Here is a 27,500-nt window from a genome sequence, read left to right as displayed (position 1 = left end):
GGCATTTCACTCAAGCCGACTGGCAGGGTTTCCGAGCAGCCATCAAACTTACAGACTGGTCTCCTATCACTACTTTCTCAAACATCAACTCATCCTGGGAATTCTTTCAAAGAAACTTGCTCTCCCTCATGCACAGATTAATCTCCTCTCGTCTTCAGTTGTCCTACCCTTCCTCCCGCCCTTGGTTTACTGAAGCTTGTGGCGAGGCAGTTGTCCTGAAACAACTTGCTTTTGCCTCATGGAAAGCAAACCCAACTGAGGGCAATCTCAGTTCTTTCCACAAAGCTCGGAACAAGTGTGTATCGACCCTCAGGAGAGCCAGAAAACAACATCTTTCTCATCTCAAGTCTGAACTCTCAAACCTCTCTCCCTCCTCAAAATCCTGGTGGCGTTTAATCAAATCTGTTTCTGGTGTATGTTCCCCCTCCATCCCCTCCCTTACCTCAAATGGCCGCACTGCTTATACCACACATGATAAAGCTGAATGTCTAAACTCGGTGTTTGCAGCTAAATCTTGTGTCCAAAACCCATCACTTTCTCTACCCACTTTACCCAGTCGCACCCAACTGTCCCTGGACTCTGTGTCCTTTTCTCCTGACAAGGTGGAGCTTGCTTTCAAACCTCGAGTCAGATTCTGCAACCGGTCCAGATGGCATCAGCCCACGTGTCCTCAAAGCCTGCTCTTCTGCTCTTGCTCACCCTCTCTCTGTTCTATTCACCCTCTCATTTGCCCAAGGTCATCTGCCATCTGCTTGGAAATCTGCTAACATCACTGCCCTGCATAAAAAAGGTGCAAAAACAGATCCCTGTAACTACAGACCAATCAGCCTTCTCCCACTCATCAGCAAGGTTATGGAATCCATCATCGCTTCAGACATGAAATCCTTCCTCTTCTCCAATGGATTGATTTCCAATCATCAATTTGGTTTTAGACAAGGTCACTCCACCCTGGATATGCTGCTTCTGCTCTCCCATCAATGGATGGAGGTCCTCAATGCCAGACAGGAAATCCGAGCCGTATCCCTGGACATATCACGTGCTTTTGACACAGTCTGGCACCCTGCACTACTCACCAAACTCTCTTCCCATGGTATTCAAGGCCATCTCCACTCATGGCTCGCAGACTTCCTCTCCTGTCGCAGTCAACGTGTGGCCCTAAATGGAGTTCTTTCATCCCCTCTTCCTGTGCAGGCTGGAGTTCCTCAAGGTAGCGTTCTGGGCCCTGTTCTTTTTCTGGTTTTCATCAATGATCTCTCCGACTCTGGAAAATCCTGTATTTCTCTTTGCCGACGACTCCACGCTCTGCCATAACATCTGTCATCCCTCAGACTGGCAAGCAGCAGCTTCTTCGCTCACTGCAGATCTGGATAAAAATCACAAACTGGTCCAACACATGGAACATGTCTTTCAATCCAGACAAATCTCACACTCTCACTATGTCTCTTCGAAAGGACCGTTTAGAAAACCCCCCCATCCAATTTCTCAACAATCCTCTGGAAGAAGTCTTTTCTTTCAAGCTTCTGGGTCTCACTATCTGCCATGACCTTTCCTGGGAAAGTCACATTTCCAACCTCGCCTCAAAAGCCAGTCGCCGACTGGGAATCCTCCGTCGTGCAAAGTCCTTCCTCGGCCCTCTTGAGCTCCTGACCACTTACAAAGCTTTTGTCTGTAGCCTGATGGAGTACTGCTCTCCCCTCTGGGCTGGTGCTCCTGCCTCCCACCTTTCTCGGCTTCACGCTGTCGAAACCAGGGCATTTAAGATCATCGGCATCTCCCGCAATGAAGCTGAGTCTTTGGGCCTCTCACTCAATCAACGCAGGTTGGTCGGTGGTCTTTCTGTCTTCTACCGACTCCTCTCCAGCCTTGCCCCCACTGCTCTCTCTGCGATTTGTCCCCACCACATTTCCACAGGGCGCTCAAGGTTCGCCAACAACCCCCTTCTGGTAAAACTACCAAAATCACGAATCAGTGCTCATCTTCACTCTTTCATTCCTCTTTTTTCCCGCCTTTGGAATAAACTTCCTCACTCTATTCTTTCCCATTCTTCCCTCCAGGCTTTCAAAACAGCTGTTCACCACCACCTCTTATCATCCCCCATCCAAATCCTCGATCTTTTCTACCCCTGATAATCCACCCAAGCCCACTTCCTTCAATTCCCCTGCTTTCCTTCCTGAAAGTCCCTGTAGTGTCCATCTTCTCTTCGCCATGTTCCCCGTCCCATCCCCATCCCTCTCCCTTCCACAGTTCACCTAATGTGTCTGTTCCCCACTGTTTTGTCCCTTCCACTCCCGCCCTGCTTATCTCATGCCCCCTTGCTGCGAGTTGTGTGTTAGCTCTAATAAGAGCCTCGACAATGTATGCAAAAAAAAAATAAAAAAATAAAAAAAAAAAATAAAAAAAACTTCACCTGCATGTCACACGGGTAGTGCTAATTGCAATGTTGTATTTTATTATTACTTTATTTTTTTTAAACCGATGTCGCCAGCTGTTGGACGACTCAGGACGAGTCTGGGATAGGGAAAAAGAGTAGTGTTACGGATTTCAGAATCAGGTCTGATGAATGCATCCACACATCCAGATCCTCAGGCAGTTATTTCCTTAAATGCATGTTCAGATTAGCCCCATCCCCATGTCTAATGGGATCTTAAATGTGATGTGTTGAGAAGGGTAAAGGATAGATCCCCTCTCTTATGGGAAGCTTTTTTCTTTACGACAGACACGTTCACACACATTTGTCACGAGCTCTGAAGCCTGCTCTCATTTTTCCTCAGCAACATTTCTTTCACGAGCTCTGAAGCCCGCTCTCATTTTTCCTCAGCAGCATTCTTTCGCGAGCTCCGACGCCCGCCTTTTTTGAGAGTGCACGGGTCGTCATGGTAACCGTCCCTCGGTGGGGCGGGGTGAGCTTGGGGCACACGGCACCCCGTGGAGACGGCCCGGGGATATAGAAACGAGAGAGAAAGCGTGAGGTGCGTTCTGAGAGGAGAGGGGCGTTGAGAGGGACGTTCTGTGATATGAAAAAAGTGAGGAAACAGCGAAAGAGGGAGGTTCTGAGGGGAAAAAAGTGAGGAGAGGAAAAGCGAAAGGAGAGAAGAAAAAGCAAAGGGCGAGAGAAGCGACCAAGAAGCGGGTGTCTGACCAGCACCGACGAGACAATTCGCCTTTCCAAGTGCTTCGGCAAGCGAGCGTGTGGTGCGCGTGTGGGTGTGAGCGGTGCCACCAACAAATGAGGCACCGGTCGATCACGGGTGGCACCAGGGTCGAAACCCGCGACGGATTTTCTCAGTGCCCTCCAGATGTTGACTGGCGTTCAAGGCTGCCCCGCGAGAGGCTGCACGCCAAAGAGAGGCTGCACGCCAACGAACGTGACATGCACGCATGCATTTTCAGGACATTTTCACTTCACGGACGACTTTCTGGTGAGCGAGAAGATTCTCCCCCTCCCTGAATGATCTGCTGGTATCCTTGTCTGTGTTTAGCAGCAAGTAAGTCAACACCCGATAAGCATCTGCTCTTTGTCTCTTTCCTGGCATTTTGATTGATTTTGCTTTGAAATTCTTTATTTACCTCAGCAAATAAAAGGTTCTTTTTATTTATTGTTTTATTATTAATAACTTATTTGTCTTTCCAACCTGTCCATGTTTGGCCTTTCCTTCTATTGGTCGAGCATTGTTCGAGCCGAGATGGACTGGGAGGAAATTACCACAGATGTGACCAAAAAAATTGTCGGCACACACCAGCAGTTAAAACGCTCGGCCGCCCTAATTAAAATCTAATCAGATAATATTGGTGCTTTGCCGAGGGCACGCTCCCCGCTCAGAGACTCAGGAGTATATGTGTATATATTCATGATATACTGAGTATATATATACACATATACATATATATACACATATACATATACACATACACACACTTCTACAGCTGGCATGTCCTCCCTCCGAGACCTGGTGATGACCAACATCTGCTGTTCCCTCACTGAGCTCTGCTGACCACGTCTCTTTTGGCTATTGTGAAGGAGCAACCTCAATGTTGCAGAATATGGTTGTTTCCATGGGATTACTGGCATGGACTGCATTCTGCGTTTGCACAAAATTTTAGGCTGCCATCTGCATGGCATCTGCTATCAATTATGTCTGGGAATACTTGCACAAAAGCAAAATCTCTAGTGCATCGTTTTATCCCATCCCATCTGCGATTATCCCATCTCAGCCGTGTTGCACTCAATCCTGTGGTGGAGCGTTTGTCGGCAACCAGCTTGCTTTCTCAACATGGAAGGCTAACCCGACTGAGGGCAATTTTAAGTCACGATGTAAAATCCAAAAAGAAGTGTCCATCCTTCGGCAAGACAGAAAACTTCTTCCAAATCTGAAGGCTGAACTCTGCAGCCAATTTTTTTTTCTCCAAGCCATGTTGGTGCCTTGCCAAATATCTCAACTGTCAGGTCAGGTATGGGAGCATGTGCCAGAACAGCACGTCGCTGCGTCTACTTTCCGCCGGTACTCCAGGGGCCTCCGTCTGGCCATCCCCCAGGCAGATACCAGGCCCATCCCCATCTCCTTGAGATGATCAACCTGCTGCAACCATGAGGCACGTGGTCGGCCCACTGGCCTCCTCCACTCATGAGACTCCCTTGCTGAGAGAATCTGGTGAGCAGGATCAGCGTCAGGAAAACGAGCCACATGTCCATACAGCCGCAACTGACGCTCACGGACTATGCAGGTAACAAATCTCATCCGAGTCTCTCTCAGCAACCGCTCGTTGGACACAAAATCCGACCAGCGATAGCCAAGGATTCTCCGAAGAGCTCTGGTACCAAAGGAATTAAGTCTCCGTCTCAGATCCTTGGTCAGAGTCCAAGTCTCGCACCCATAGAGCAAGACTGGAAGTACCAAGGACCTGAAGACTCGGACTTTCGTCCTCCCGCACAGGTACCGGCAGCGCCACACCCCATGATCCAGTGAATCCATGACTCCCCAGGCCCGACCCAGACGTCTATTGACCTCTGACTCGCAGCCAGCAGAGACATGAATATCACTGCCAAGGTAAGTGAATCTCTCCATGACCTCAACATCCTCACCACAAACAGACACAGACAGGACAGCAGCATCCAAGATGTCACCGAAAGCCTGGATCTTAGTTTTGACCCAAGAAACCTGTAATCCCAACGGCTCCGACTCCTCATTCAGCACCTCGAGGGCCCCAAAGAGGATGTCTAAAGTCTCCGCAAAGATGACTGCATCATCTGCAAAATCAAGGTCCGAGATCTTGACATTGCCAAACGATGCACCGCAACTTGATCTCTCCGACATCCTCCCTAAAATCCAGTCCATACAAGTGCTGAAAAGTGTGGGGGCAAGTACACATCCCTGACGAACTCCAGTAACAACTGGAAATAAGTCAGAGATGGTACCACCACACTTCACAGCACTCTCAGTACCAGAGTAGAGTTCAGACATCAGATCGATCAGTTTTGGTGGCACCCCACGAAGACCAAGAATCCTCCAGAGGACATCCCGATTCACTGAATCGAACGCTTTACAGAGATCAACATAGGCTGCAAGCAGCCCCTGCCAAAACTCTCGTCTGCGTTCGATGAGGACACGAAGTGCAAGGATACGGTCAATCGTTGACCTCTTTGGTGTAAAGCCTGACTGCTCTGGACGCTGGTGCTCAAGCAGATGGTGGCGAACCCTATCAAGAATTATCTGAGCAAAGACCTTGCCCGGCACTGAGAGCAGCGTCACCCCTCGGTAGTTGTTGCAGTCTTGGCGATCACCCTTTCCTTTCCATCTCAACTGTATGCTCCTCCATATTGTCCTTAACCTCAAAAGGCATCACTGCAGACTGCTCAAAATAAGGCAGAAAACTGTCTTTGCAGCCAAATCTTGTGTACCCAACCCAACCCGTTCCGTTCCGTCCTCAGCTTACCCAGACAACCACTGTCCACTTGACCGTCTCACGCCAAAGAAGGTAAAGAAAGTTCTGCATGAACTCGGCTCCATCGGTAGATGTCCCGGTGGGTCATACCGGTATCATCGGTATAATTTTCAAATTAAAAAAAATTAAATTAATCTTTTTTACACCGATTCCAAAAATATTGTTACGGATCTGGAAACCATAAGCATTCAACATTCAGATGTCCCAAAAGTCAGTTATGTCGTTAAGTATGTGTGTAGTCAGATCCCCTTCCTTTTGTCTAGTGGGAGAATCAAAGGCGTGCGTTGATTTCTTTTCGTTAGGTTGTTACATCTAACAACCATCCCATCTGCATGACCCCTCGGCCCATGATCCACCACCAACCAGCTGCCTTCTCGCACCCTGACGTGCCAAGGCAAGATCTCGCGGTTCCGGTTTCTCGGCTCCCACAAACGTTGTAACTCTTTCACGACGACCTTTGCAACATTGATGCTGTTGCTCGACAAGTACGAACCCGCGTGGAAGAGTGGGTGGGGTTTCCCGGCAGGGGGCGAAACACCGCCCAGGAAGGGCGAGTCCATGGGAACCTGCCCAATCAGGGCAGGGAGTGACGTCTGTTCGAGTGAGCCCCGCCCCATTGAGGGAGGTCCATAAATTCCCGAGCACTCTCTGAGATAGAGGTGGTGTTTTTGGGGTTGTTACGAAGGTTCGACGGTTCGGAGGTTTTGTTGTTGAGCGTGCAGTTCTTTTGAAGCGGAGGGTTGAGCAGAAGGTCATGAAGGTGGCGAACGTGTCTGCTGGCCCTCTTCAAGGAAAGGAAAGAGCGACCCTGACCCCCCTCCATACCACTCGAGCTCCGCCACGAACCACGAGTCCCACACGTGCAACTGGGGACCAAACCAACGACCCTTGTCAGGGCCGCATCACGGAGCACCCCTTTCCTCTGCCGGTCAGGTACCCAGCTGGACTCTGACCCCCAGCTCGTCTCTCTCCTCGGCTGCGAGGGTCAAATAAAGAACTCTGGTTTTATTTTCATTTGTGTGTGTGTGTGTGTCTGCATGTGAGCTAGTCTTATAAGTAGAACTGAATAAGTGTTTTTGGATCATTGTAAATATACCTTGCTTGCATATTCGCGTTAAGTCTTGCTTTGTGTCTTCATTTATTGTAAATAAATTATTATGAGAAATGTCCCCAGTCCGTTTCCGTCCCTTCTTTGATTGGTCCAGCATGGTTCGGACCCGAGTTTAGGTGGGGTTTTATCCCCGGTAATCGGACAATTGTAGCCGGGACGTCCTGGGCAGGCCCGCTTGACTGCATCCGAGTCGGAAAGGTGGGTGGCAGAGTGGTAGTCAGTAGGTGTAATTTTACCGCTGCCGGTAGAGTGAATCCAGTTCGGCCAGGCGTTCTGAGGGCGTGAATTCCCGGTAGCCGAGACCGCATGGTTACTTAGGTACATTGGATCGAGACAAAATAACCCTACGCCACGTGGTCGAGATATTGGTGCTCCACGGTCGGTTAAACGACCCGCCGGCTCGCGGAGTCATCTGAGCGACGGCCTACAATTCCGGGGAGTTTGGTGGGAGACGACGCAAGCTTTCCCCACCTCGTGGTCGTTCTCGTCACCGACCCCTGGCCCACAACAATATGCAATGGTCCATTGTGTACATCATATATGAATACGAATTATTGACACGGTAATTTTTCAAAGTACATATTCCCACATGGGGCTGGGGCTCCCCCTCCCCCCTCCTCATGATAATAATGGTTATTTTACTTCCAACTTCAACTTGTATTAAAATGATTTTGTTTCAAAGTGAGATCAGTATTGGTAATCGGCACAGGTCGGGATCTATCGCTTTCGCCGTACCAGTATGACTATCGCGGAACGCTGTACCCGTATGATCATACCGGTGTCGCTATCGTGGATCACCGACTCGGCCCAGGCTAAAGCACACCCAATTCATATAAATAACCAATTAGCAATTACTGAAAAAACTGCCACTAGGGGAAAGAAAAACGTGATTACTTGTACGGAGCTGATGAGCTCAGACGTTGAGGGTTAAAAGTTAAAACCTACTGTACTTCTGAGTTCCTGCTACATCTTGACGTCAAACGTTTCACTGTTCCGTACCATGTTCAGCCGTGATGCCGAGCGCATCAAAGCTTTTTAAATTATGTATGGTATTTAAAGATTGTGAAAAGTTTTCTTCGATTTGTTGGTGATATAACGGTTTTTGTTTTTTCATACCGATTTTTTTTTTTCGGTATATCGGTATATTCAGAATTCCAATAACGGTACATCGATCTAAAATCGCCAGACCCCAGTACGACCTTGACCCTGCTTCAGTGATGGGTCCAAATGGCATTGGTGCCCATGTTATCAAATCCTGGTCTGCTGTTAGGGTAATGAGTCATGAGTTAATGCTCTGCTGCTCTGCTTACTCCTCCTCTATATGCCATATTCAGTCTGTCCTCTTCTGACCACCTCCTTTCTGCATGGAAGTCAGGAAAAAAATCACTTCCATCCAAAAGAAAGTTGAAAAAAATAAAATAGAGCAGAGGTCAGTGATCTTGCTTCCAATTACAAGCAAAGTCATGGAATCCATCATAACGTCCGCCATCTACGATTGACGGAGGTTATGTTTTCACCCCTATATCTGATCGTTTGTTTGTGTGCAGGATACTCAAAAAGTTGTGGATGGATTTGGATGAAATTTGGTGGGCAAGTTGGGTGTGTAACAAGGACGAATTGATTACATTTTGGTGAAGATCCGGATTCCATAATTTCTGAATTTTTTTATAACTGATTACACACCATCGAGATGGGGCCAAAAACGATATCCAGTATAATCACGATATTTCAAAAAGTTGTAGATGAGTTATGGGCCCAGTCTTGTTTCTAATCGATATTAATGACCTCTCCGATGCTCTGGAAAACTCTTCCTTTTTGCAGACAATTCCACATTGTGTCTTACAGTACCACATATTTCTGCTCGGCAGACAGCAGTTGCATCATTTCTCTGCTGATCGCAAAATGATTTGACTCTGGCCTGATAAATGGAAAATCTCAGTCTTACCCTATTGCTCTGGAATGATCATCAAATTAACTCTCCAATCCATTTCCTTGGTCATCCACTGGAAGAGGTTCAGTCTCCTGAACTTCAAGGCCTCACCATCAGCCATGATCTTTCCTTGGCTTACCACATAAGCTAGCCAGCCTCAGTCAGCTGCAATCTGGGCATCCTCCATTTATCAAAGTATTTCCTTGAAAAATCAAAGCCACTCAGTTTACAAGACCTTTGTCAATAGCTTCAGGACTGGAGTACTGCTCTCTGCTATGGGCTTGGTGCCCCAGCATCACATCTGTATCCCCTGGATTCTGTGGAATCTAAAGTTCTCTAAATTATTGGAATCTCCCATGATGATGCCAAAGCACAAGGGCTGTTGCATTCACATTGCAGACAGGTTAGCGGTCTATTTTCACCGTCTCTTCTCCAACATTGCTCCCTCTGCCTGCAACCCTCCTCAGCCACTTCAGGATACACAACTTCTTCCACAACATGCTTTTTTGGAAACTCCAGGTGTGCTGTCAGGGGCCTTTTTCTCAGGAGTGGCTATTTTCTGGCCACTCTCCCATAAATCCTATATTTGTGAAATGCTGTAGAGATTGTTGTCCTTCCGGCAGGTTCTCCCATCTCAGCCAAGGAACTCTGTAGTTCTGTCAGAGTGGTCAGTGGGTTCACCTTCCTGACCAATGCCCTTCTTGCCCGGTTGCTCAGTTTGGTCGGGCGGCCAGCTCCAGGAAGAGTCTGGGTAGTTCCATGTTCTTTCCATTTCCTAATGATGGAGCTCACTGTGCTCTTGGGAACTTCCAACATTCTAGAAATGGCTTTATCCCCTTCCCCAGATCCCTGCCTCCTCACAATTCTATCTCAGAGTTCTATGGACAGTTCCTTGGATTTCATAGTAGAGATTCTGATATGACGTGCACCGTCAACTTTGGAACCTCATATAGAAAGGGTTGTTTCTTTTAAAATCATGTGCAATCAATTGAATTGGCCACAGGTGGACTCCAAGATGTAGACACACCTCAAGAATGATCAAAGGAAAATGGATGCACCTGAGCTCAATTTGGAGCATCATAGCAACAGGGTTGAATACTTTTTGATGCAAGACATTTCAGCTTTTCATTTTTAATTAACTTGTAAAAATTTCCAAAAACATGTTTTTATTTTGTCATTGTGGGGTGTTTTGTGTAGATCGGTGATAAAACAATTTAAATGTAATCCATTTTAAGTTCAGGCTGTAATAAAAAAAAAGTGACAAAAGTCGAGGGGTGTGAATACTTTCTGATGGCACTGTACATGTTGTGTGATTGTTTGACTTGTATGTACCCCTGAACTGTTGGTTGAAACGAGTTAAACTGGTAGTGTTCAGTTGTGAGAAGGGGATGTGTGTGTTGCAGTGCATGGGAGGGTTTTAGGAGGTAAAGCAATAATCGTTTCAAGGGTTCAGGGTGGGGGGAGAACCCCAATCTCTCAAGCTCGATATTGTGGCATAGCACCGCTCTGGGTGTGAGAGCGTATGACAAGTCAAACTAAAATAGTCAACTCTGGGGGAATTAACCTGGCCGGAATTGTGGGTGAATCAACTCACATGTAATGCTGGGGGGGGTGGGGGGGGTTAATATACATACATACATACATACATAAATATCTCAACTTGTCCACAAGGACGTGTTCTTTGCTCGTATGAATAAATTTCACAATCAAGGAAGAGGCAATTCGCAGACAGAGTCGAGCTTTAAAAAACTTTTGTCAATTAAATGAGGGAGATGTAAGAGTGGTAGAGATGCATGGTTTTTAAAAACTCACAGCTGGGGTCCTTTTTCATCAACACCTCCAAACAAAAGGGCAACTCCAAAGGGACGGCTCTGCAGAAAATATAATACAACTACAAAAATTACTTTTCCTTTATCAGAAAGTGTTCAGACATCAAGTGACACGTCTGCAGTGTTGAGGTGGGAAGAATCATAGTGGTGAAAGAAATATTCTAACCAGTCCCACAGTCTGTCAAGCTCTAGCATATGCAAGCGAATCAAGTCCGGTAGTTGCATCATCACTGGATTGCGTTTAAACCCCAGGAACATCAAAGTTAGCCGGGCCTTTCAAAACACAACGTTTTATTTTTGAAGGGCAAAGGAGGAGGGATAGGAGAGTTTCATCAAGCAATGCTCTTGTGCCATGGTTAATGCATGTTAGAACAAAAGTTGCTGGGTGTGGTGCATGTCGATATCAATACGTACCATGGCTCCAGGTTCAGCATCCTCTTCCCCAAATTGCAGTGCCAGGTTGGAAACGGCTTGGGTCACACTTTCAACAGTCATCTGCTCGTTGTAGGTAAACCAGTGGTTCTGCACAAGACAATACATATTTTAAAAGGGACAACCCAAAGATGCCCTGTGTAATGAAAGATTGCATGTAAACACCAGTTGAAGGCATTTTATAAATCTACCAGTTACAAATAAATATATATTATATTTATTAGTGCTGGGCTGATATCTGCAATTTTTCAGGAATCGGCATCAGCCAATTGGAGTCAGGGTGAATGCCGATTAACGATTACATTATGTACTGTATACAACCCACAAACCTTGAGGAACTTTCATCCTTGTTTCAAGTGACTTTTCAACAAACAAATTAAAACAACAACGTTGCATTGTAGGCATTTCAAGGAGATGTGCATTAACATTATTCTTTATAAACAGCTGGCAATCATCGTGTGACAGAAAACAAAATTTGGCTCAGTAATTTGGGAAACAGGTTAATACGACAAACAGCTCAGAAATAGAGTGTCATCAAATTTGTTTTGCTTTTAAACTCACAAAAGAACCAACATAACCTTTCTAAAGCACACCCGATTCATATGTAATAACCAATCGCTTTAGAAATAGCCACAAGGACAAAGGAAAACACGATCGCTTGTGCGCTGCTGAAGTTAAAAAGTAAAACCAACTGCACATCCTTCCTGGCCAAGAACGTCTCAACATCATACGTTCCAGGTGTACCAGAGTGCATCAAAGCACCAGTTAAGTTAATTTTTTTTTCACATTTCAAAGGTGGACTAACAGTATTCTGGGATGCTTGCGAGTACAGTAAATCCTCGCCGTCCGCTGGGGTTACGTTCCTCTAAACTTCTGTGAATGGCAAACAGTTTATAACGTGTAAGTCAACGAGATACGTTCCAGCATCCCAACATACGTCCAAAGATCATAAATACATTTTTTAAAAGGCATACGTAATTGAAAAATACAAACAATTGAGTGAAATAAGATAAAATAAGTAACATTTACCATCACAAGCCTTTACTGCTTGGAGTACTGTTGGTGGGTTGACCCAGTTAGTTCTGCTTGACCATAACCATGGCACGGAGGGAGACGATCGATCTCCCAGGAGGGACCCACAAATCCCTCACATATATTATGATGTTTAACTTATGATGCTCTTCCCTTTGTGGAGATATATTATGTTGATCTCGCCCGAATTTTATCGTTGCATTGACGAATGTAATGAATGGTGGACTCATTGACATTGTCATCTTTCACCAACACAGTAACACGTGCACCACTCTCAAGTCGATCTAATAGTTCCACTTTTTTCCACCGTCATCACTTTTTTTATTCTGCTCTTCAGCAGATGCACCACTTAATGGACATTTTGGACTGATGATTAAATAAACAGGATACAAAGTTTTATCACAATAAAATATCACATCTCACCAACCGCCAAGCAGCCAGAAGACAATGATGCGGCCGTGCGGCAGATGATGGAAGACGCTGAATGTAAATTTTCAAATTGGCATATTTTCTGGCGATACGGTACAATTATAATGAAACACGTAATGTTAAATGAAGGAAAATATTGTTATCCAAACATTGAAAGTGTTGAAAAAAAACTAAAAAAAAAACTTGTGACATACGAACGAGGTCAGGGTGGGCGGGGTTTATTTTGTCCGCAGTGGGAGGATGTTCCTGGAGGACGCAGAAGGCAAATTTTTATATTTTCCGACGATACAGTACAGTTGTGTTTTAACAGGTAATGTTAAATGAAGGAAAATATTGTTATCCAAACGTTGAAAGTGTTAAAAAAAATGTATGAAAACCGAAGGAGTTTGAGGTGGGAGGAGATCATTTTATCCGCGGATACGCAGGAGTATCAGCGTGGACGAAGAGAAAGGGTGCCTGGAAGGTAAGCGCAGATCCGTGAAATCGCAGACGGAGAGAAAGGGTGTCTGAAAGGTAAGCGCAGATACGTGAAATCGCAGACGAAGAGAAAGGGTGTCTGAAAGGGAAGCGCAGATACATGAAATTGCGGATGGCGAGGGTTGACTGTATTCTGGATTGTTCAGTGCCACTTGTGCAGCATATGATAAAATAAACTTTCATCTGACAAGGCAGAGAAACCTATCTTTCTCAAAACTAATTCAAGCTTTGTGGCCTTTAAATATTAAAACTCCTAAACTTGATATTTTCCTTATTCTGGATGATGCGAGCACAGGTAACAAGGTAATGGTTGGTCTCCCACTGAACTTCTTCAATCACCAGGTGTGCATAGGCCCCACTCGTGCACTGAAATCACCATTTATAACACAGAGTCAATAGCCGATCGATTTACTTACTACTGTATTAACGATTGTTCAGAATGGAATCCTTTGCAACTCGGGGATTCCCTATACTGTATTATGTACAAAACTTGCTTTTCACATGACCAGACAAGGATGAACCGTTTTAATTTTTATCCTTATCCATAGCTTATCGAATGAGCACACGGTAGCTCATAGTTTGTTTAAAAATGACAGGATGCTGTGCAATTCGACACACCAATCGATTAGAGAAGGGATTTAAAATGTATTGATTCACAGCCACTCGTCAATCGTGGGCACAACACTGATCCGGCATGGTATCCACTTCATGTGTGCACAATGCACTAGCAAGTCATTATAATCGGTATCGGTGGATTGTTATTTTTTTTATTGATTGATTTATTTTTAATCGGTTCTAGTCAAATTTTATAATCGGCCCAGCACTAATGTATATGTTTTTTTTTAATGAATATCTTGAATTTTGACTGCAATGTTGGCTGGCGATAATCATTTTACTGGCCTCTTTTGGCAATGTGACACTGCCAATGTTTTTCCACATTTGCAACAAAGATTGGGCATTCATAAACTTTGGTTCTGCATGACAGAACTAATATCTTCAACTCTCAACATTTTTATTACTTGCAAAAATCGAAGATTCACAAGTATATTAGTTGGTTTGGTCTGATATTCTGTCTGTATGTCAGTCGCCTACAAGTTGCAATTCGACACCGATCTTCACGAAACTTAACCACCTGGTAGAGGTAGTCAAAAACTAGAAGCCCAATGTTTGAGGTCAATCGGTCAAATAAAATCAGCAATTCTCATCTGATTGACTTAACATTTGAACATAATATTTGGTCACTGAATTTGTTCAACAATCAAAACCTGGAAGCTTATTGTCGAGGTCAAGGTCACATAAAATTGTCGATTTTCATCCGATTGACTTGAAATTTGAACAGGGTTTAACCATTAGGTCATTGAATTGCTTCAATCAAAAACTGGATACCTATATTGTTTTTGAGGGCCAAAAGGGCAAGGTCGCAACCACCGATTTCGTAATTACCGGTGTACAACAGCTTGTTTTATTCATCTATTCGCCAATGACCATCTTTGTTCCAAATTTAATTTGAAAGCCCTTCTCTCTTCCCCACCTGAAAAATGTTTCTTCAATTTCAAAAGCAGTACCATAATGGCTGTGCTATGCTGGGAATGTACATAATTTTATAATTAAAACACTTTAATCCATATGCGCATTTGAAAAATTCCCAAGTAACAAAAAAATATATATATATACATATATATATATATATATACATACATATATATATATATATACATACATATATATATATATACATACATATATATATATATATATATATATATATTATACAAAGAAAAACAGCAGAAACCACATCATAAGTGCACAAGTCATTGAAAAACAAACAAACAAATACCTCATGTCAACCAACTCAGGTGCTCACCTGTGCTTCAACACGGGCACGGTCGGTGAGCGTACGGGCGTCGGCAATCAAGCCACTCATGGCACAACCTGCAAACCACACATACCACATCTGACTAACAACCAGCAACACAACAGTCATAGGCTATCCGAGAGAAAGAATCTCGCCTCACCGACATGACCGTCAATCTCCACAATCTTCTCAATGCTGTTTGGTTCCATCAGCGGTGAAGTAATTCGTTTCTCCACTGCCAGGCAAACACCCTCGGCTGTCTGGATGCCAATAGCTGTGGACCCAAGCTGTGAAGTGCAGAGTGGGCAAAATTCAATTTTTTTTTAAATAACCCTCTACCAATCCAGGCAAGCCAGTTGGAATATAATCAGGATGCACAACTTCTTCCAGCAATAGGAGGAAATAAGGAAAGGAAGAGAAAAATAATTTTTTAAATCCCAATGTGTACAAACAAGTAAACGTAAAAATAAATTTAAAAAAAATCAAAATTAATTTCATAAAAGATTCTAAACTGACCATTCATATGAAACAACCAAAATACCCCCATCATTATCATAACTGCATCAGAAGCCTAAAAAAACAAGTTGCTTTTCTTGATCTGCTTGTATGGAACACGACAGAATGTGACATCATGGCAGGCAAGTCCTGTTGGTCAGGAATCAGGATCCATGTGGCAATAGTTAATACGACACCTGCTGCATGGTTCCCACAACAATGAATGAGTTTAAGTTTGATACAGCCACTTATTTTATAATTTTCCCATTTCAACTCAAAATTTTCTTCTAACAAAAGGTCAATTTTTATTGGCCTGTGTACCAATATTGGGTTCTCAACATGGTAGACAGATTACCAATGCATTTATGGAAGCACAACACTCAAATGATAGCTCACATTTTCAAGTTCAGTGAACTCCGAAATGAGAAAGTCACATCAAAAAAAAAATCGGCATTTCAAAAACAGCAACGTGAAGTTTCATGGGAGTTGAAATCAGCATTTCAAACACAGCAACGTGAAATTTCATGGGAGAGTGAAATCAGCATTTCAAACACAGCAACGTGAAATTTCATGGGAGAGTGAAATCAGCATTTCAAACACAGCAACGTGAAATTTCATGGGAGAGTGAAATCAGCATTTCAAACACAGCAACGTGAAATTTCATGGGAGAGTGAAATCAGCATTTCAAACACAGCAACGTGAAATTTCATGGGAGAGTGAAATCAGCATTTCAAACACAGCAACGTGAAATTTCATGGGAGAGTGAAATCAGCATTTCAAACACAGCAACAAGAAGCTCCATGGGAGTTGAAATCAGCATTTCAAACACAGCAACGTGAAATTTCATGGGAGTTGAAATCAGCATTTCAAATACAGCAACGCGAAGCTCCATGGGAGTTGAAATCAGCATTTCAAACACAGCAACGTGAAATTTCATGGGAGAGTGAAATCAGCATTTCAAACACAGCAACAAGAAGCTCCATGGGAGTTGAAATCAGTATTTCAAACACAGCAACGTGAAATTTCATGGGAGTTGAAATCAGCATTTCAAATACAGCAACGCGAAGCTCCATGGGAGTTGAAATCAGCATTTCAAACACAGCAACGTGAAATTTCATGGGAGAGTGAAATCAGCATTTCAAACACAGCAACGTGAAATTTCATGGGAGAGTGAAATCAGCATTTCAAACACAGCAACGTGAAATTTCATGGGAGAGTGAAATCAGCATTTCAAACACAGCAACGTGAAATTTCATGGGAGAGTGAAATCAGCATTTCAAACACAGCAACAAGAAGCTCCATGGGAGTTGAAATCAGCATTTCAAACACAGCAACGTGAAATTTCATGGGAGTTGAAATCAGCATTTCAAATACAGCAACGCGAAGCTCCATGGGAGTTGAAATCAGCATTTCAAACACAGCAACGTGAAATTTCATGGGAGAGTGAAATCAGCATTTCAAACACAGCAACAAGAAGCTCCATGGGAGTTGAAATCAGTATTTCAAACACAGCAACGTGAAATTTCATGGGAGTTGAAATCAGCATTTCAAATACAGCAACGCGAAGCTCCATGGGAGTTGAAATCAGCATTTCAAACACAGCAACGTGAAATTTCATGGGAGAGTGAAATCAGTATTTCAAACACAGCAACGTGAAGTTTCATGGGAGAGTGAAATCAGCATTTCAAACACAGCAACGCGAAGCTCCATGGGAGTTGAAATCAGCATTTCAAACACAGCAACATGAAGTTTCATGAGAGTTGAAACCCCCAATTTACCTTGATTGCTTCAATCGCATACTCCACTTGAAATATTCGACCCTCCGGAGAGAAGGTGTTCACACCCCTGGGAGAGTCGTATGAAAAACTGTTATTTTTGTAAGCAAACACGCAACGGAAAAAGAAAAACCCCCTTTGTATTGTTGTGGTTGACGAAATTCACAAACCACCATTCAGGTCCCTTAGGTGAGATATCTCTGTAAGTATATGTGTAGTTAGGCCCAAACCCGTTGTCTAGAGGGAATAAATGTCATTCATGCGGGCTGCGACTCTTCAGGATAGCCGTTTTTCTTTTACTATCTTTATTTTGGACCAGCCGCCATTATTACCACCACCAACCACAACAACCACCAACCACAACGCCGCTTCACAATAACAACCACCAACCACAACGCCGCTTCACCACAACCGCCACGACCTTTACCGTCACAACTCGCCACCATCTCATCCACACCATCTCGCGCCACTCGTGGGCGCCGATGCTGGACTCGTGCGGGGCGCGCACCGAGCAGCGTGTTCAAAAACATCACAGACTTTCCGCAGAAAACGGATCAAAAACGACTCACGCCCACTTTTGTTCCGTCCAATCGGTGAGCGAGGGGCGATTTGGCCCCGCCTCCAGGGCGTTGGAGGGCGGTCGCTATATGCAAATTCATGGATCAAAAAGCATTCACGCCCACTTTTCCTCGGGCCAATGGGGAGCCAGGTGAAGGGTCGGAGGCAAAGGGTCAAGGGTGAAAGAGCGAAGCCACGGGGCTTATATAAACGGCTGCGTTCGTCAGTCAAGTGGGTTCAGTTGGAAGTTGAGAGTGTGCGGAGTTCAAGAGAGTCGTCGGTGGAGCTGGAAAGAAGTGGTACTAGTCAGAGTGAAGAGGACGGAGCTGTGGAGAGGTGACGGCGGCGAAGGCGGACGAGGGGGTGCTCGCGTCGGTGCCGGGAGCTGCACAGGGAGAGGCCAGCAACGCGACCGAGGTGGAGGAGGAGACGCTCGCCACGGGACCCGAGACAGGGTGATATCCTCCTTCCCCCGAGCATCAGCAACCCCCTCCTGTTTCCCCCCGCACTGAGATAGTGCGACAAAGGGGGCCCCTTTTCCCACCCCCTACCAGACACTGTCCGCGAGGCCCGCGGAGTTGAGGCGCCACCGCCGCTCTGCGTCTCATCATCAGACGGTAGGCCCGACCCGGTCTCGGCCCCAGGCCCGCCTCATCCTGGAGGGTGGTTCTCTTTTCTTTTGCTTTGGGAATATGTGTTGTCGGCACCGTCTGTGAAGTAAAATTGTATAAGTGTTGCCGTGTGCCCGGTAGTCGGATAGATCTGCATTGTTGCATTTGCTTATTGTGTAATATTGCATTGTCTTCTTCTTTTACATGTGCTTTTGGTGGAATTGTATATGTGTGCTTTCCGTTCATCGCGAAATAAATGTGCTTCATGTTGAACTGTTTTCCCGCTTCGCTTCGTCTTTCCTTTCATTGAATCTCCATCTTGCTTCACGTAAAGGGTTGGTCGTGGGCTAAAACGCCCGATAATTAATCGAACCGTCGAGGCCGACGAATAACACCGCTCGGTTATCCCGATAGTACGGAACGGGTCGCTTAAAGTGGCCTGTGTCCGAAGTCGACCTGCGGCGAGGTGCGATCGCCCGGTCTACCCTCCGTGTGGGTACTTAGGTAGGTCGAATTTGGCGAGCAACCCTATCCCACGCGGGGGCCGATTGGCACGATCGTGGTGAGACCGAAAGGTCCACCCGTGACAGGTTCCCGGCGTTAGTCCGAGAGGGTCACGACTGGATTGTCCGTCCGGTGGGCGACGTGCCGCGATTCGAGTTACGTGGCCGTCAGCACGCCGGCGGGCGCGAATCCGCAACAGTATCATAAGGTATATTTATAAAATATTGCATGTCATCACTGCTGCAGCAAAGGAATAATTACCCCATGCAAGCAAAGCAAGAAGCGGGATTAAGAAACTGGTTCACTTTTTCTGCCTGTCTGTTGGTCTACAAACATCGGTCCATGATCGAGGAACTACTTAATTTCAATTGAATTTTACGTTTTGAATGCTGCAAAATACGAATTGCAACACGAACCTGCAGCTTAGCTCTGAATTTGGTAAATTGTACAGAATCTCATCCCGATCACACGTGTACACAGAGTAAGGTAATATTGTTGTCTGTCTACCTGTCTTGTCAGTCAAACAGAATTTGAAATCATCCCAAGCAGGAAAATTACTGTTCTGATGGAAATCATAAAGGACACAAACAACAGGCACGACAAACTAATTTAACATGTCAAATGAGGTGGTGTGAAAGATGCCGCATCAATAGCGGTAAACTTCGAATATTTTTTTTCCGACAGCTTTTAAAACATTTTTTAATTTTTGTAAAATTTAATTGTACACTCGAATATTGTAGAACACAAATCATCTTATTCCCATTTTCAAAAACCTGTTTCGCAGTCCTTGGACAAAATATTTCTGCTTTTTCATGCCTTGAGGGCAGAGTAATAGCCCAGGCAATCTCGCCCATTTTTTCACTTGATCGCGAACAAATTGCAACAGAATTTTTTTTAGCGCAATGCATTTCTATGAGGTCCCCAGAACACCACACTAAAAGTCCTAAGAAATCCCTGTTGTGGAAATACGTCTAATTTGCATAAATCCAAAATGGCGGCCCATTATCAATATTGTGCCATATCTTGCTCACAGATGACATATTTGAGTGATTTCAACTTCTAGAATGGGTATTTTGTATACAAGGATGCATTTAGAATACTTTTAAACTTCCCTGGAACAAAATCTCATTTGCATAAATCCAATATGGCCACCAAATATCAATATTTTGCCACATCTTTGCTCTTAGATGATATATTTGAGCCATTTCAACTTCTAGTATATATCTTTTGCATACAAGAATGCATTGAGTATTGAACAATTTTCTTGGATGTATTTTGATACACATTTCATTTGCATAAATCCAATATGGCTGCCAAATATCAATATTTTGCCATATATTAACTCTCAGACAACAGGTTTGAGCGGTTTATATTTCTAGAATATTTGAGGGGATCAAAGGCTAAATTTGGGATAGATTAATATTTTGATTGGATGTGTTTAAATAAAATGGATGAATGAATTTAATAAAATCCAATATGGCCACCAAATATCGATATTTTGTGATCAAATTTATGACAATCACTTCTTTAGCTAGTGTTTCATTGCAGGCATATTAATACCCTATGGAAGATGCCAATCAAGGTCATCATTATAGTCATCAGTGAAATCTGGTAGCTGTGAGTTGGCACAACTTGTCCCCCGGCATTCTCCACAAACAGCACTGCAATGCAGACTATACTTTCTGCATGTGCATCTCTTTGTATTACAGTCTGTTTTACAGTTAGGCCGAAGTCACATTTGCCACGGCGGCCGCGGGGTCTCCAAAATCTACGGCCACTAGCAATCATACGGCGGCCACAGTATTTTCACGGTCACACAATGTAGCAGTCATATATGTTTTTATTTTTCGGGGAGCCACACGGCGTATTTAGAAATTGTAGAGACCGAAAACGTGGGGTTGCTGTATGGTCTTTGATTTGATGTCGCACGGTGACCTTAAGGGGGCCCTGCGGCGGCCATAGAATTTAAGGCAGACGCAAGGTAGCCTCAAGGTGCCCGCAAGGCGAGCACAGGGGGGCCCTAAGGCGAATGTGCGGCCAGACGGACGGTAACGAGTGGGTTCATTTTTTTTATTACCAGTTTTTTTAAATCCGAATCCGACCCTGGAACACTCCGGATTAATCCAGATCTTCACCAAAATCTAATCAATTAGTCCTTGTCATACACCCAACTTGTCCACCAGATTTTAGCCAAATCAGTCCATAACTTTTTGAGATATCCTGTTCATAGACAATCAGACAGACAGGGGGTGAAAATATTGTTACGAATCTGGCAGCCATTTGCACACAACAGCCAGAGTCCCCTCAGTTCAGTTATTTCGATATGTATGTGTTTAAAGTTCGGGTCCTGTCCCTATGTTTAATGGGTGATTAAGTGTATGTGCGCTGCGAGTTATTTTTTAGTTAGAATTAATATCCAACAACAAGAACATCCTCCTTCACTCCTGCCATCATTGGCCTTCCTCACGCGCATGCGTGCTGAGCACAGACGTGGGCGGGGATTCCATCACTCGCCTCAGATCAGAGACCCGCTCCAAAAAAGGGTATGGAGTGTTTCCTCTGCCCAATGAGCGAAGGGCGAGCATCACACGCGTGCCCCAGCCAATGGGAAGCCAGAACGCCCAGGGAAAGAAGAATGTCTCGACTAAGCGACAAAGAAGAGAGAAGCGCCAAAACAGCCACAGAGACTCAGCCCAGAAGGGGCGTGTTTTTCCCCGCCTACCGTGACCCTCCTCCAATCACGGCTGGCCACCATGAGACCCGAAATGCCCCGTCCAATCCGGAGGCGAGTTTCCAGAAAGCGGATTCCACCCCCCCCCTCCGTGTGTTCTGGTCTGCTGGGCGCTCCTTGTCGTGATCGTCGGTCTTCGTCCCTGGTCTGCTCCTCAGCGCTTGGTGTGAAGCTGACCATGCGGGTTCGAGTCCCACCGTGGTTTGTGTTGGAGCGTGTGGGTTGGTGGTCGGAGCGTCCGACTTCCCCGCCAAGAATCCCGGGCTCCACATGGGCAGGTCGGCAAGCCGCACGACGTAGCCAGGTACACCTCGGAACTCTGTCCCCCCAGTTAAACTATCCTCCTCGGCTGGAGGACCGAATAAAGACCAGGAGGGGTCCATTTCTTTTTGGATCTGTGTGTGTGTCTGTGGGCCCAGTTTTTAAGTAGAAACGGTATAAGTGCCTTGCATCATTGTACATTTGATTATATTCGGGTAACTCTGCGCTTTGTCTCCCTCTCCCCATTATAAATAAACCCCGTGTTAAATGTACCAGCTCGTTGCCTGTCGTTTCTGTCATTGACCCAGCACGGTGCGGGCTTGAGAAATAGGGAGGCAGTTTGTGCCGTAAATTGTTCATTTGGTTCGGCAGGCTTTGGTAATCCCCGCTCGGTTACGCCGGACCCGAGTCGGTAACAGCGACTCGGTTCGGACAAAGTCGGCCGAGGGTGTGGCTTCCCCGGTAGTTCGACGGCGTGGGTACTTAGGTAAATTGTAATAAGACAATTAACCCACCCCACGCCGTCGAAATATTTGTGTTCACGGTCCACTAAGGGACCCGTAACCTTCGGAGTTATCCGAAGGTTACGACCTTCAATTCCGGTGTTCGGTGGAAGACGGCGCAACTGCTTCATCTCGCGGCGTCCTCACCACCGAACCCGGCACCACACCAACATAACCTTCGTGCACCTTCGATTGCGGAGATAAGCAGCTTGTGGAGCGCTCGCCAAGCGGCTTAAGCAACTCGAGCAAGCACTCCAACAAAACAGTCGATAAGGAACGGCTGCTTTGACAAGCGATAGCAACCTGACTGTGAATGGAACACACCCCTGGAGTGCATGCACCGCAGTGAGGCCAATAAAAGTCCGTGCTCGTCCGCTGGCCTTCCGTGGCCAATTAGGAACAGTACTGGGGTTGGAACCTCGACGTAGGCCCAAGAACTGTTAAACGTCAATCTTGGAGTTACAGTGACATCCACGTTTGCTCCATTAATAGTAAACAAGACTTGCATATAATACACACTCCGTCCTCAAATCGACCGTCTGTAAATACATGGAACTCACCTGTCGTACTCGGAACGAGTGAGAAACATGTTCACCTGCAATGACACGGGAAAAAAAAATACAGAAAAATGTCAGAACGACAAACTTTCACTGATATATAATGAATCAACGAGTCTCGGCTTTGTTGAGTTTCTAGTCGAAGACGTTAACTAGGTTCTAGTTAAGCAAGTCTGTACAACTACATAATCAATCACCCAAAATTTCCCACAAACCGTTGCAGTTTTCTTGGCGGCAGAAAATGAATCAGAGCTTGAGGCCTACCTCGACTAGTGGTGAAGCTGTGCCGACTCACGCAGAGGCCTAGTCAGGAAATTCCGTACAACACGTCAAAATGTAAATATTGCTTCCACCACTTTCCACTTCCGCCTCAACTAAAACTGTTATATTATTTCATTCCCTTTTATGATTTATTAAAGCTTCTTGTTTTATTAATTTTGTAGCATTCACGGAATGTTTTTCATGCTTCTATTATATCTGATAAAAGTGAACTAAGTCACGAGGTGGTGTATTAGTAGCACGTTGTTTCACTAACTTAAACCCAAGAGAAGGTCGTTCCGGCCCTGCGCTTGCATTTTCCGAACCTGTGGTTCTTTGTCTGTGCTCTATTCCTTTATTTACCAAGCAGCGAGCTATCGCTTGCCAAAACAGCCGTTCCTTATCAACGGTTCCGCACGGAGTGCTTGCTTGAGTGCTTAAGCCACTTAGCGAGCGCTCTGCGAGAAACTTGGAAACTGAACACCCCCCCCCCTAAGTTTCAGACTCGAGCGAATACTCTGATCCCACCTCGTCTATATATGTGTATATATTCTATATATTCAAGCATACGGTGTATATGCTGGAAAAAAATTACCTGAATATAATTTCTAACTTCGTTTACTTTTTTTCATTATTTTTGATTTAAATCATCAATTAACAGTCAGTCCCGTGGTCGCCACCCCAAAGTTGTGCAATGTTCGCTTTATTTTAAAGGTTGAACCGAGTGAGAATGTGTGAGAAGCTCTTTTGCTTCCTGATATTGCAGTTCATGAAAGCGAATCGATTACTCTCTTCCTGTTTTATCCCTCATTTTAATGATGATTTAATTTCCTTCTTTTTTTTTTTTCCATATTTAAATTTCCTCTGAGGATGTGGCGGTGTAACCGGCAATGCAATCATAGGTGGTGTACACGCAGATTTTTCTCCACTGCTTCGTTTTCGTAAATCTAAAGCGTTTTCAACGAACACTGAGTGCAGCACTAAATACTAGAGGTTAATAAGCATCGACAAATACTTAAAACCTTTTCAAAGGAAATGACTTCACCGACAGGTGAACATCACGTCGAGCGCTGCAATGGCGGACGCAGCTTGGGGCATTTTTGCGGTTTTCGGCCCTTTTTGTGCCTCTTCTTGTCAGGATTCGCACAGCGCGCCCAGTGCGAGCAACCTGTGAGCCCTGAACAGAGGGTCCTGGGCGCTGGTTCAAGTACAAGATTTGCTGGAGTGGTTTTTCTGTTTTTTTCCCTTTCCTCTGGTTTGTCAGATTTGTTTGGTGTTTATTTTATTTTTTTCCCTCTTTTTTCAAATGTATCTTTTTACTTTTGATCATCAAACTGTTTATTAATCGGGTTCGATCGCGAAATCCTGTTGTTGTAACACTTGATTCAGGTGTACGTTAGTAACCATGGTAGTTTATCCCGTTTTATGTTTTATCGATGACTAGCAGAGCCGACCCGGATACATCGAGTGTTGTCACCTTTCCCCTCCTCGTCCACACGTCCCACTTCTCCCCCTCTACCCCCTCCTCTCTGTCCTCCCCTCCATTTGCTCCCCATTCGTCCTGATGTCCCTTCCCGCTAGATATGTCACACATGATGACAGGCCCCTTGAGCCCCCCTCACCATACCCACCGTGAACCCCCCACCCCATACCCACCGTGAGCCCCCTCCCCATACCCACCGTGAGCCCCCTCCCCATACCCACCGTGAACCCCCTCCCCATACCCACCGTGAGCCCCCTCCCCATACCCACCGTGAGCCCCCTCCCCATACCCACCGTGAGCCCCCTCCCCATACCCACCGTGAGCCCCCTCCCCATACCCACCGTGAGCCCCCTCCCCATACCCACCGTGAGCCCCCTCCCCATACCCACCGTGAGCCCCCTCCCCATACCCACCGTGAGCCCCCCTCCCCATACCCACCGTGAGCCCCCTCCCCATACCCACCGTGAGCCCCCTCCCCATACCCACCGTGAGCCCCCCTCCCCATACCCACCGTGAGAGCCCCCCTCCCCATACCCACCGTGAGCCCCCCTCCCCATACCCACCGTGAGTCAGCAGCTGCATAGCCTGTGTTACTTCCCAAACAAAGTTGTATTTGTACCCCGAGTTTGGAATTTGAAACTTAGAAGATGTGGCCGTGCATAAGGAACAAAGATAGCCAGACAGACACAGAGACACAATGAGCCTGGTGTTGGCCCAGTGGTTAGGGTGGTGGCTTGGGATCCTAGGGTCCTGAGTTCAAGCCCCGTCGGCTGCTGAATTAATACGCCAGGGAGTTGACTCAGCCTGTGTCATCATTCCGAGGTCAGCAAAAATGAGTACCAGTGTGTACTGGTAGAGGGGCACTGCATCAGCGACACAGTCGCACTTCCAAGAAATGATAGCTACCTGGAAGCTAAGCTGCCATACACAAAAAGAAGAAGAAGACAGAGACACAATGGTGCTTATCATAGAGTCCGGTAGTACTCCATATGGAGGGATGATATGGGGGGGGGATATATATATATATATATATATATATATATACACACACAATATACATATGTCCACTGATAAGCCATAACAATATGACCACCTGCCTAATATGCTGTTGGTCCTCCATGTGCCACCAAAACAGCACCGACCCGCCGAGGCATGGACTCTACAAGACCCCTGAAGTTGTCCTGTGGTATCTGGCACCAAAACATTAGCATCAGATCCTTCAAGTCCTGTAAGTTTCAAGGTGGAGCCGCCATGGATCGGACTTGTCGGTCCAGCACATCCCACAGATGCTCAATCGTATTGAGATCTGGAGAATTTGGAGGCCAGGGCAACACCGTGAACACTTCATCATGTTCCACAAACCATTCCCAAACAATGTGTGTAGTGTGACAGGGTGCATTATCCTGCTTAAAGAGGCTGCTGCCTTCAGGGAATACCATTGCCATGAAAGGGTGTACCTGGTCCACAACGATGTTTAGGGAGGTGACACGTGTCAAATTGACGTCCGCATGAATGGCCGGACCCAGGGTTTCCCAGCAGAACATTGCCCAGAGCATCACACTCCCTCCACCGGCTTGTCGTCTTCCCACAGTGCATCCTGGTGCCATCACTTCCCCAGGTAAACGGCGTGCACGTACGTTGTACACGGCCATAATCTAAAAGAAAACGTAATCTGGGAGCGTAATATTGTAATCGTAATCTAAAAGTAATCGCAATCATAATGTAATCTAACAGTAATCGTAACGTAATCTAAAAGAAAACGGGACTCATCAGACCAGGTGATCTTCCACTGCTCCAAGTTCCAGTTCCGACGCTCGCGTGCCCGTTTTAGGCGCTTTCGACGGTGGACGGGTCATCATGGGCTCTCTGACTGGTTTGTGGCTATGCAGCCCCATACACAGCAGGGTGTGATGCACTGTGGATTGTGACGCATTCCTCCCGTGACCACCATTAAAATATTCTCTGACTTGTGCGACAGTTGACCTTCTGTCGGTTTGGACCAGACAGGATAGCCTTCGTTGCCCTTGCACATTGATGAGTCTTGGGTGGCCAACGCCCTGTAGTCGGTTTGTGGTTTGTCCCTACTCGGACCACTGTTGGTCGGTACTCATCACTGCTGACCGGGAGCACCCCACAAGCCTTGCCGTTTCAGAGATGCCCTGACCCAGTCGTCTGGCCATAACAATTTGGCCCTTGTCAAAGTCGCTCAGGTCTTTACTCCTGCCCATTTCTCCTGCATCCAACACATCGACTTCAAGAACTGACTGTTCACTTATTGCCTAATATATCCCACCCCTTGACAGGTGCATTGTAACAAGATAATCAGTTATTCACTTCACCTGTCAGTGGTCCTAATGTTTTGGCTCATCAGTAGATACACACACACACACACACACACACACACACACACACACACACACACACACACACACACACACACACACACACACACACACACACACACACACACACACACACACACACACACACACACACACACACACATATATGCATAATCAATATGTGCCTTGGTTGGAACCAACCTGGCTGGACTTTGTTTTCCAAATGCCATATTTTTATGGTGGTTGAACCCAGCACTCGCTGACTGCATAGCCCAGTCTATTATAATGGCATTTTTACTTCCGCCACCAAAGGTGAATGAGGTTATGTTTTCACCCCTTTCTGTCTGTTTGTGTACAGGATATCTCAAAAAGTTGTGGACGGATCCG

General features: G+C 45.6%; 2 protein-coding genes across 3 annotated transcripts in view; one reads left to right on the top strand and one right to left on the bottom strand.

Moving 5' to 3' along the window:
- PSMA5 (proteasome 20S subunit alpha 5) overlaps positions 1 to 23,447 on the bottom strand; it is a 52,727-nt gene extending 29,280 nt beyond the window's left edge. The window contains exons 1-7 of one of the 2 annotated variants that reach the window (XM_085870403.1): positions 23,295 to 23,447; positions 23,034 to 23,068; positions 17,309 to 17,375; positions 15,196 to 15,322; positions 15,045 to 15,112; positions 11,225 to 11,332; positions 10,794 to 10,852 (exon numbers count right to left, since the gene is read on the bottom strand). In XM_085870403.1, the coding sequence (XP_085726529.1) occupies positions 10,794 to 10,852; positions 11,225 to 11,332; positions 15,045 to 15,112; positions 15,196 to 15,322; positions 17,309 to 17,375; positions 23,034 to 23,062 (458 nt within the window). In that variant the 5' untranslated portion in view covers positions 23,063 to 23,068; positions 23,295 to 23,447. Of the gene's footprint in view, positions 1 to 10,793; positions 10,853 to 11,224; positions 11,333 to 15,044; positions 15,113 to 15,195; positions 15,323 to 17,308; positions 17,376 to 23,033; positions 23,069 to 23,245 lie in introns of both variants that reach the window. The other variant, XM_085870402.1, reaches the window with a different exon arrangement.
- An 884-nt stretch (positions 23,448 to 24,331) lies between these two features.
- TMEM115 (transmembrane protein 115) overlaps positions 24,332 to 27,500 on the top strand; it is a 42,721-nt gene continuing 39,552 nt past the window's right edge. Inside the window, exon 1 of the mRNA XM_085870392.1 lies at positions 24,332 to 24,543. The gene's annotated coding sequence lies outside the window, so the exon portion shown is untranslated. The remainder of the gene's footprint in view (positions 24,544 to 27,500) is intronic.

This window comes from Eptatretus burgeri, chromosome 2 (genome assembly GCF_056783735.1).
Source record: "Eptatretus burgeri isolate ZD-2024b chromosome 2, Ebu_testis_v1, whole genome shotgun sequence".
Taxonomy (NCBI): domain Eukaryota; kingdom Metazoa; phylum Chordata; class Myxini; order Myxiniformes; family Myxinidae; genus Eptatretus; species Eptatretus burgeri.
Note: the sequence above shows the minus strand (reverse complement) of the source record. Positions and strands in the feature narration are given on the sequence as shown.